This window comes from Rhynchophorus ferrugineus, unplaced genomic scaffold, assembly GCF_030347505.1.
Source record: "Rhynchophorus ferrugineus isolate W39M unplaced genomic scaffold, kcgeb_rfMv2 rfM11, whole genome shotgun sequence".
NCBI classification, from domain to species: Eukaryota; Metazoa; Arthropoda; class Insecta; order Coleoptera; family Curculionidae; genus Rhynchophorus; species Rhynchophorus ferrugineus.
In genome coordinates this window covers 7,743,897-7,756,061 of record NW_027472590.1, presented here as the reverse complement: position 1 = coordinate 7,756,061, position 12,165 = coordinate 7,743,897, and the positions used below count along the sequence as shown (strand labels likewise).

Below are 12,165 nucleotides of genomic sequence, written 5' to 3'. Positions count from 1 at the left end.
AAGTATAACCTTAATCTACACAAATCGATGACAGTCATTGCGACCAAAAAGTCCAGCGAATTACGCGTCCACAATTTACGAGCCATCCATTATAACAATTTTACTTTATTGGTTAAAATGAAATTGTTATTAATGACATACTGGATACTTTATATTTGACTGTACATCTTTGATAATAATTATGATGATGATGATGGTCCGGCCTTCCACATGATGCTGCTGAACACTATCTGATAACTGACAGGATGAGCTGAATCAGATCTGGGTAACACTTTATACCATTGCAATAAAATGGTGAATTCGAAATTTAACAATATTATTGATCCTTAATGATCATCCAATATAGGAAGAACAAAAATGTGCGTGTCGATTTTTGTCGATACTGTACCAACCTTGCTAACTGCAGCGACCGCAGACAACATCGTAACTTGAGAACAATAAAATGGTGAAGGCGAACGAGTATTTTTGTGTGACCTGATTTTCGTCGCTGGACTACTCGGAACGAAAAATCGAAAGCGTTCGAATTTAGGTAACGAAATTTTCGATTTCATAACGATCGCGGAAGAGACCAACGTACAGGAATGCCGTTCGATTTGTTCTGATTGATTTTTAATGAGGCTGAAAAGTTTAGCAGTAATTTCACTGTCATCGCTCATATTGGCACGTCGTCGACGTAGATGTCCATTCTGTTAAAAGTCGTTGAAATAAGGCAGGGATATGTAGTTTAAGTATCACATGGCAAAATATATTTTATTTACATATGACTATCAAGTTTACATGGGTATTTAATTCTATATGAAGATGGATGATTTTACATCAATCGATAGTAACATTAAGTAACACAAAACTCATGCTGATGCCTCTCCATATTAGTTCTGATGCTTCCATTTACAATATTTAATAAATATATCATAAGACATACCAAATAAAAGCTGTATGTAGTAACACTCAAAAGCATTTTGATAAAATAAAACAACATTTTCAACTATATAAATATTTGTTGTTTGCAACGTTACTAAATTATTTTTCACTGTTGAATGGATCACTAAAAAAGGAGATTTAGATCCGAGTTTCCTTTTAATATTGCGTGTCTTAGAAGATTAGGTAGGGGCTTTTTCTAAAACGTTTTAATGGCATATCCTAGTCTACAAATTTGAAAAAAGACCTTTTTTTCATACTTTCAAAGCTTAACCCTTTAGTGATATGTCTTTAAGAGGATTTTCCGAAATATGTGGCATCTGAAAGTTTTAGTTCAGAGGGTATTATAGAGGACATTATAGAATTTAAAAAAATCGTTATTTCTGTAGTTTCAAAGTTAAACCCTTTAAGGATATGCCCTCAAGAGTATTATTCAAAATTTAAAAAATTTTCGGAGATATAGCTGTTTCTAACACGGCTCCAAACTACTAAATGATATCTCAAGTTCTCAACTTGAAATTTTGGTTTGCACCTTATCTATACATTAAAACATTCTATCTTATTAAATTAAAGCTGTAACAAAGTTTGAATTTTTACTATTAAAAAAAAATCGAAAATGTAAGAAAAGTGTAAAAAAAATTCATAGTTTTTCGAACAATCGTTTCGACAATTTGGGGAAACATTTTAATTTCTTTTGCTTCACATATTTTCGAAAATAACTTAAAACTTGCAAAATTCTATTAAGGGAATTTTCTTAGCTTAAGAATAATCCACTTTTAGTAATTTCTAGACTAGACTAGAATACCACGTTAAAAAATGACTAGATCAATTAAATCATACCAAACAACACACTCCTTTTTCTTACTTGAAGTTTTTTTTTCAAAGAATTTTTAAAATAATGACTTACGTGTAAAATTTTATTTCCTTATTTACTTTTTAAAACCTTAAAGTTGATAATCAAAATCAAAAAGCTCTTGAGAGTTGCTCTATATAGATACAAAACAAATCTGACTAACATAGAGAGTAATATAACTGAGAGAATAACTTTGACCTATTAAGCTTGACCCTATAGTTAACAGTAAACAAAACCCTTGTTAATACGTTTTCGTTTTTTCTTAACGATATGGCGAGACACTAAAGACTCAGTGCTTTCTCTCTCTGGCGGTTAAAACCGACGTTTCGGTCCATCTACGCTACGCTGCTTACCCTGATGATATCGAAGAGGAAATTGCCGGAGCCTGCCCCACCGCTATGACCGTCGCCGCCACCGAAGGGCAGGTACCGCTTGTTGCGATCCTGATCGTCGATATCGGCGGCTTCCTGGCCCGGCTGGGGAGCAGACTCGGCACCTTCCTGATCCTCCGTGTCTCTGGTCACTCTGACGTGTCGTTTGGCGATGGTGTTGGCGGAGTCGTCTGCTTCTTCAACGGATGACTGAAAAGAAAAAACGAAAAGTTAGGCTGGGCTGGTGAGAGATGAAGCGGCAGAAAAGAAAGGAAAAAAACAACAAGCTGACAATTCATGATAATGGCTCTGGTATGTAATGATATAACATAATTACTGGAAAATAATAGACAAAATAGCGAAGAAATTGAGTATGAACTGATATATAATTAGAAAAGTACGAAAGCTTTAAGTATTCGTATCAAATGCATGCTTATATGTCAACAAAATTTATATAAAAAACAAATCCTGCTAATAAATATAAAAACGTAGCTTTTGGTGACATTGGTATAGAAAAAAGGACCTTCACAAAGGCAATGGACCATATTCATATCACAAGCAACAGATAAAAATATCTATCCATTTAGACCATCCAGACAACAGAATTCAAAGCCGAAAGATAACGAAACCATGCAAAACTGCTTAAAATTAACAGAAAAATTAAACTTATGAACCTACACACTCAATTTAATTAAAATTAGTTTAAGTCTTAACTGAGTTATAATTTACAGTCCTAAGAAGAGAAAAAAGTTTCGATAAAATCTGGCATAAAAGACTCACGCAGAAAGTCCAAAAAACGTTACCGAAACAGTATACTGAATTCTTAAACTTCTATATATTAGAGATAAACAAAAAGACGTGTGCTCAACAGTGAAAGAAACTAAAGTAGCTGCCAAAGTAAATAATCTATACATAGGACATAGTACAAATAGAAAATGTAAAATATACTTATAAAAATGAATAATACTATCATTCCATACAGTAACAATCCCAAGTACTTTGGGATGAATAATAATTTGATGCAAAACTTCGTTAAAAGAAGCATATCAAAAAGACAAGAAAAGAACGCAAATTAAACTATAAAAAAGATATTGGTAGTTTGGAAGAAAATCTAAATTATCCATGCATAATAATTTGCTGTTGTAACACCTAAGTTCTGGAAGTCTAAGAAAATATTGAACTTATGTTGTAAAGTGCACCAAATAGTAAAAACACTAGAAAGTCCTTCCTGGATGTAATGAGATAAATACTTAGTTTTTAGTCATTATAGAGATAAATTGTATATGCCATCAATGTAGTCATCGAGTGCTATTGGTTTCGGTTTTAGCATTTTAGAACTAATGATCATAATGAACCGACAAAGAAGTTTCAGAGCAACAACTGTACGGAAAATTACAACGATATTTCATTCCGATTTCATAATTATCATTAGTTCATTCAAAACTTTCATTTATTCTTTAAAATTTTCAAAAAAGAAATATGTGGAAATAAATAGTGACTAATTGTGACTAATAGTCTGAAACAAGTATTATACATAATATAACACTTTGCAGTAAAGCTTTGAAATTCCCAATCCTTGTAAATTGATATAATATGAATAGCTTTCTTCCCAACAAGAGCTAGCTGAAGGCGTTAGCCTGTATCGGTCTATTTAACTTGTAAAAAGTACTGAAACTTTACGAATTCCTATCAAAAAAATTATTTTATATCATTGCAATTTATATACAAAATCTTGCCTGTAAATTTAAAAACTTAGCTTTGGTGACTTTGGTATAAAAGAAAAGATATTCACAAAGACACTAGCCATAGGACCATAACTATGCTTATGACTATAAACAACAGATAGAAACCTCTATCCATTTACTGGACCCTCCAGATAACAGAATTCAAAGCCGGAAGATAACGAAACCATGCAAAACTGCTTAAAAATAACAGAAAAATAAACTTATGAATCTGCACACTCAGTGTACCTTTGAAGACACTTACAAATTCATAAACACAGATTACAATGATTTGGACATGTCTATCGAATGAAAGGTGTAAGAATTCTTCACAGACCGCTGTGGCGATGTTGACCATTTGGGTGCAAAACCCAACGAAAAGCTTAGAAAAGGACATGGACCAAAGATATCATCATGGACACGATCATGGATTTGACGAAGAATCCACAAATTCTTCCAACACCAAAAGCACAGTTGACTGGCAAAGTAGACACTATCACCCTAAGCATTGACTGATGATGCTGATGATAATGATGATTTCGTATCTGGAACGACGCTAACCCACACCAAGTTCATCAGGTGGCAATGGATTAAAGACAGTATGATTTCATCCCGCTAGGATTATTTCTTGTCTCTAATCTAATGTTGTAGGTTTGTGACAATAAGTTAAAATCCACCTATACTCTTAATGTCAACATAACCCATAGCCATTGCTCAAATTTAGGGAGGTCTATGCGGCTAGGAGTCATTGAATATTGGACTACTCCAATTTATGTCACCATGGACATTTGAGGAATATATGACAACACATATGAAGGATTTTAAAAACGATTTTTCTTTGAAAATAAAGTGTTCAAACGATATACGTGAATTAATAATATCTTAGAGATGCTTTTCAAATATCTATTATTTCCCAGTAAATAAACAATAGAATAATAACCCCCCCCCCTTTAGAGGAAAATAAAATTTTATTTAGTATAGTTACATAATACGTAAACATAGAAAACTGCCAGATATTTTCGCGGAATCGATATCGCAACTAAACATTGCACAATATCGCGAACAACAATAGAGAAAAACATTAAACAAATTACGGAAAAACGGTATATTAGCGTGTCGTATAGCCTCGTTAGCCACAAAAATAGCTCCCAATTGTTAAAAATATTACCAAACTTATACAATAACAGCGTCATATCTAAATTAACATAAACAAACATGCAACATCAATAGAACAATTAAATTAAACAAAACATTAAGTTTAAAATAGCCTGTACAGAGCCCAGTTCTGGTTTACTTAGTTAAACAAATTGATCATTATAATATTCCGATCAGAATCAATAATATCAAGACGTCATATCATAATTTAAAAAACAATGAAATGAATGAGTACTGGTCCCTTGTTGTTCTCTTGTTCGGGATATGAGGTTTTCTTCAAACAAAAGAAAAAGATGAATTCTGATGTTGGTGACCTGAATGAGTTTTTAGTACTTATGAGAGATTGTTATTGAACTGGTGTCTGCTATGTCCTGCACAGTATTACTGCAAGATCCTAGACTAATATGTGAGCTAACAGAAATATCCTCTAGCGTACTGTATATAAGGTTACCGCATTCTCAGTCACTGCCTCCACCTCTTTGGCCAGACTGTTGGCAGCTGCCAAAGTGGTCGTTTCGTCCTCGTCCTCGTAGTCATCGTCTGGAGGGAAGGTGGGCAGAACCACGCTCACGCTCTGTCTACCACTACTACTTCCTCCACTACTACCTCCTAGTCCACCGCTTCGCAATATGGCTCTACCGAATACTCGGAACGCTGTACTCGTTACATTTTGGATCACATTGTCTAACACCTAAAATGGCAGCAGGATTTTTGGTTTTGGTTATCATTTTGTCCTCTCGTCATATACTTGTCGGATTAAATCAAAACGGAACAAGCATCAAACAATTTGAATCAGTTGCCAATAAAAAAGTCTGAATAAAAAGAAACTTTCGTAAGTCCTTTCTAACAAATATTTATGTAACAATATCATTATTATCTTGTACCTAACCGTAAAATCAGTTTATATATACCCAGAACTTTGTTGAAAAGGGTACATTAAATACTCTATGATGAGGACAAAGACTCCACATTTCCACTCTTTACACTTATTTAACTCAAGTAGTGATGCTGAGATATCTTCAACTGCTGTTAGATATTTAAAATCAGCAAGCGCTATATTGGATGTTTAGAAAATTGTAACTTCAATATCCTCAATAAAAAAAAACAGTGAAATATGAAAAAAACCCAAAAAATAACTCACAAATAACAAAATACTCTTTAAAAAAACTGATAAAGGTAATGAGTGATAATAGTAAGGACTTAAAAATTAAAGTTTCTTCAAGAAGAGGAGAATAAGTTTATTTCTGTTCGTCCTAACTTTATCTAAAAAACAATCAAGACAAAAAGAAAAGAGTCTGTCTAATCTCTAAAGAAGGATTAAATATTTATCATAAATATGAAATACCCCATAAAAATATATAATGTAATATACAAGACTTGATGATGAGAATAATTGTTTAAATTAATATCAAACATACCCTTGGAGAAGAAAGATAAATGAAAATCATCATTCACTGAAATCGCTAAGCTATAATAAAATATATTCAATCTAGTTATATTGTTTGTATATATCTGATTGAAGTGAAATGAATTTTAATTAAATATGCTAACTTTAACAATTATATTAGACACACCTATTGTTTTACTGATACAGATTATGATTTATCGAGTATAGATATATCGAAAGTTTCTTTTTAATAATGAATATTTATGAATATATGGAGAATGATTCAATTTGTCGACGTACACCTTCAATAATAATTACCTGAGACAAAGGAGGACAAAAAGCACCAACTAATTTGACAAAACTATTTACACCTTGCAATAATCCTGGTAGATCGATATTTGATAAAATACTGCCCAATCCTCCTCCTGCGGCACTGCCCGTTACCTAATAATATTGGAGATAATTACAACTATCCATTTACAAGGCTGACGAAAAGTAAAAGTAATGCTTTTGATTCACTGAATAAACAGGTAAAATGTAATATTAACATTAACAACTAGAAAAACGCTATTATGAATAATATAAACATTTAACAGTCAGATGATTATCAATGTAACATTTTCGTTTCAATGCAAATACTGGAGAAAAAAGAAAGTAGTTAAAATAAGAGAGAACAAACCACTCCAAAATCAAATATAGACTCTTAGGTAACTGCCAGTGTTTTTATGGTAAAATAACTAGTTTTTATGTATAAATACCAATGATAGCTCAACGACTATCTTTAAATTTATCAGTAATTAAGTTATTTTTTTATTATTACAGAATAATTGAATGATTTACAGTATCGATCATTATTGATGTTTAAAAATGAAATCTTACTTTAACTTTGTTATGTTTTTCACTATAAAATAATTTGCAACAAATTCAACGATACACATACAACACAAAAGACAATAGACAATGTGCTTGCAATAACTTAATTAATATTATCCTAACAATGAACAATGTTGCAATGGATTCAACTAAAAGATCTATTCGAATTATCTAGAAATTTTAAAATAAATATCCTGAAATTGTAGCATATTTTTAATAGAAACTCGAAATAGAAATCCAAGTATTTAATATGCTTCTCTGGGTCTCACCGAACGCTATATAGCGTGTGATGAAGACATCGAATAAAAGTGGAAAATAAAACCATAAATTTTAAGATCCTTTTACAGTGATGCTTCCGCATCTTTTCCACTTTCGAAGCACAACAAACAGAAGCGTTCGGAACATCTGAATCCATTGACTAGCCGGTTATATAACTAGCCGATGGCACCATTAGAATTGTTATGACGAACACCATCTACTTTCACCTACTTTCTTCAACCTTGCAAGTTCGCTACGAAACATTCACCAGTCCTAAAAATAATCGACGTTCCTGATCGGATTCAGTCTAAACTGCAGCGGCGAGATAGGAAAAAAACTAATCCGGTATCATTAAGATAGAAAAAAAAGGCCCTAGTGTAAATGAGCGTAAGTTTTTTTCATATATATACATTGGCCCACTTTCAATATAGCCGCCAGATATTATTTATGATATATTTAGCAATGGGCATTGAACGGCAACAAAAAATAACGTCAGACGTGAGCGAAATTATATTGAAATATATACAGGGAATTCCGATGAATCTGGCGCACGTCACTCTCGCCCGCTAGGATTCATATGCAATTACCAATTCCAATACATTCACAACGATCAACAATCCAATAGAGAAAAAACCGAGTAGATGACCGTTTTACGAAACAGGCGAACGGATCAAAGTTATTATAATCAAAATTAAGAAATAACTAACACGTATCGTGGTTTATTTCTAGTAGTTCAAATGAAGAATTTAGTTTTTTAATTGTTTTTAGAAAACAACGTTTTATTAAAAAATATATCGAAAACAAAAACACTTTTACCATGAGGGTGAGAAAAGGATAAGAATTGCATGTTTTCCCTAATTATTTCATTAAATTTTAGATTATTTCTGAAATAGTTCCAATTTTCGCTGTAGTTTCTTATATACTAGTTTTTATTAATAAAAAAATACTTTATAGAAATAAAAATATTAAATTAAAACGTAACCTGACGAAAATATTATATATAATCTTATAAAACAGGATTTCACTAAGACATATATCAAAGAGAATAGTTAACAAGGCCAAAAATTATCGATTTTCGACAAGAAAAGAATGAATAATGTAGAAGGTTTTAAGTAAATTATTATTTAAAATATAAAAAAAGTTAACTAATAGACGATACAAGTTATTAACAACATATAACTGTTTCATAGAAACAAAAATAACATAATTATATTTAAAGATACAACTAATGACTATATTACTACAAGAAAAATGCATGAGAATATTGTGGCATACATTTTTGTATTTAATTAAGTCGTTTACTATATATATTATACTTTAAATAATTGACTCATAAATAAAACAATTAATACATAACATAGTAAGTTTTTTATGTATAAATCTTACAATTTTTCTTGGTGTTTTGACACACAAAAGAAACAATAACCAACAAATTTTTTTGATTACAATTTTTATATTATTGCTTTCTAGAGTAGCTTAAAAGGAACCTTGTAAATTATTTCACTGGATTGCTATTAGTAATTTGTATAAAAGACAAAATAGTTAACTAAAAATTGGCATAGCACAAATTTGATGTATAATATTGTAAAACAAATAGTTACGAAAATACATAAAAATCTATACTATGAAGGAGAAGAATAGATGAAAATCGATATTTTCATCAAATATTATTTAAAACTAATAATACATCAAATAATATATTAAAGTGTTTTTGCCAAAACGCTTTCATAGTTTCGCCATACGTTCACTCGTAAATATATACAGTGAGGTCCTGTTCAAAGTACGAAAATTGTGTAAAATACGAACCTGAAGGCTTGTTGTAGCTGGTGCGGCATAAACTGTGAAAAATAGCACACAAAATACACATGCCGAACTTACTAACCACTTCATATTGACTAGATTAGGTTTTTAAAAATCTGCAAATAAAACAAAACAGCTATTAATAAATATGTAACTAAAATACGTGTTCTACAATAATATAAAGCCATAAAATATCGGCACTCATTTACATTCAAAACATGATGTGGCAAATGTACAGGAAATAGAAATAACCGGTGTGATTTTACTGTATCCAAAGAACGGCATAGTTTACGAACTATATACAAGAAATAACGCACACACATACAAGCGGCCGCGCCAAATTTCATGCATTCACCGATTTTCTGTCAAACATTCGACCTGAATATTAACATTTTCTGCGTTCTTGTTATCAATATAGTTTCGCAACCGAACACCTGGTATAAAATGGTTGATTTGTCCCTGAGTCCAAGCCATTCTAACGATTTTTCAATGAATGCGTAGCGTATAAATTGCTATTTATTGTCACCAATATTTCTAATGCCAAACAAACGCGTATACTTATGGTTTTGTCCAGCAATGACTTCATATTTTCTATTCAAATCACTTTAACATAAGTTATGACAAGAACACATGGTATATACATATATGTATATATATATATATATATGTATATATATATATATATATATATATATATATATACTAATAATACATATACCAATATATACAGAATAATATGGAATGTCTTATAAGAAAAAGAAAATATATAATCCATTAGACAAAAAACAAACACGCCGAGAAATACAGGCACCAAAATCGAGACTAGCATAGTAAACAAGACACAATCAACATCCATCAGGCGGTCGAATCAATTTGTGAAAGTGAACGACGACAATAAACTCAGGCAAAAAAAATCTGCATAATTTTAAATACGCGACAAATATAAAACACCCGGTACAATATAAATATTTTGATCGAAGGAAAGTGAAAGTATAACAGAGCCCACGGTACCAGAGATGGTAACATAACCATGGAGCACCAACCAACCAAACAAATGCTCACCAAAATTTTAATGATAATTTACGAAACATTTTTATTTATTATTCGAGAAATTAAAAACCGAAACAAAAAATTGCCTTCGTTTTTGTGTTTTTTCGAAATACGTCCGTGGTGGGCTGACCAGAACTCACTATATCAACACAAAATCAACGACACCAATCACTTATTTCACCTCGTGGGACTGGATGTGGCTAGATGGACCTAAAAATAATACGATTTTGAGATGGTGTCTGAATCGGGCGACTTTACTGATGGTAACAGGCGTACCATTCAACTCGCGAACGTGAAATGAACGAGGTACCACCAGCAGGACTTTGACGAAAAATGGCTGATGACCTATTACGAAAAAATGGAGGGAAAGAAGTTATCATTGACTTGCATGAGGTCAAAATTAGACGCGATAATTAGCGTTTGGATTACGTTTAATCGATACGGTGTAGACACAGCTTATATAATGCGTGTTTAACTAGGTAACTTGATAATTATTAGTACGACACTTGGCAGGAATTAACGATATACATGTCTGTATTTTAATAGAAATCAATTAGTTTAACTATCCTTTAATATCCTCATTTTGACCCTCTCATTTATACGACTCTCATTACGACTTCATCATTCTCATTCAACTTTCTTTTAAGATTTATTATCGTTTATTATATAACATCGTTTGTGCGTCTTTACAAATTGCAAACATTCAGCAAACAAATACCAAAGTGGATATAGTTTTCTAACTATTAATGAAAACAATATTATAACGATAATAATATCTAATTCATCTACTGAATGAATTTAATTTAATTAAACATTAGCTAAGGAAACAACTTTCTTTTTAAGATTTATTATCGCTTATTATATAATATGTTCATTGTGTTACAAATATCCATTCATTTTGTCTTTACAAATAGTAAACATGTAATTGTAATTCAACAAAGAAATACCAAAGAATACGGTCATCCAGTAGGATCTTATAACATCTACTGAATATACTGAATAACTTTCATTCAATTAAATTTTAAATAAAAGATTTTTTATATTTTTGTTTAAAGATTTTTGTCAACAGCATATGCATATGGATTACCTACAGTGCACTCAATAGTGAAAACATTGCATAAAGTTACAATCTCTTAAGTGGAGGAAATGAAAATTCTTCGATAATAAACAAATGTGTTGCAAAAAAACTCTTGGATATTCATCTTCACAACTCACTATCCTAGATGTCTAAAATAATGAATGAATTTTGGGCGACACTCAACAAGTATAATCAATCCTGAAAGGATTTAGCTCCAATAGACTTTTTTTCCAAAACTCAAATTACCACTTAGAAGTGTACCACAGTAGAAGTGCCTGTTTTTTGATCGATACACGACATAAAGGCGATCTTGTGTCGAGTACTGAAGTTAGAATCCAGAAATTTCATTCCAAAGATGCTTTGACAAATGAAATTTTGATTGATTTATTAAACAAAGTTATTCAAAGTATCTTTTCATTGAAATTTCGAAGCATAGAAACTTTGCAAAACCATTACAATGCTTCCTAGAAATTTGTGTAAAAACGTTCAAGAAGTTCACAAGATATACTCAACACTCAAAAAGAATTGTACTGTCTTTACACGAAAAAAATTAAAAAATCACAAAAGAGAAATTATTATTGTATACAAGAAAATATCTTCTGTAATTCACTATATAAATGTTAAAATTTAAATACCAAAACAGATGTAGTTTCCAAACAAACACATAAAAAAAGTTTGGGAAACATCAAGCACATTTTGAT

The 12,165-nt window shown here is 31.3% G+C and overlaps 1 protein-coding gene across 8 annotated transcripts in view; it reads right to left on the bottom strand.

The window, feature by feature from the left end:
- The window catches only part of LOC143204739 (uncharacterized), a 31,866-nt gene that overhangs the window by 7,370 nt on the left and 12,331 nt on the right, over nucleotides 1–12,165 (bottom strand). For 2 of the 8 annotated variants that reach the window (XM_076417501.1, XM_076417509.1), the window contains exons 2-5: nucleotides 9,343–9,452; nucleotides 6,724–6,849; nucleotides 5,455–5,709; nucleotides 2,125–2,352 (exon numbers count right to left, since the gene is read on the bottom strand). In XM_076417501.1, coding sequence (XP_076273616.1) covers nucleotides 2,125–2,352; nucleotides 5,455–5,709; nucleotides 6,724–6,849; nucleotides 9,343–9,426 — 693 coding nt within the window. In that variant the 5' untranslated portion in view covers nucleotides 9,427–9,452. Of the gene's footprint in view, nucleotides 1–2,124; nucleotides 2,353–5,454; nucleotides 5,710–6,723; nucleotides 6,850–9,342; nucleotides 9,453–9,545; nucleotides 9,663–10,398; nucleotides 10,439–10,472; nucleotides 10,696–12,165 lie in introns of those variants that run through there. The other 6 variants (XM_076417504.1, XM_076417502.1, XM_076417503.1 and 3 more) reach the window with 6 other exon arrangements.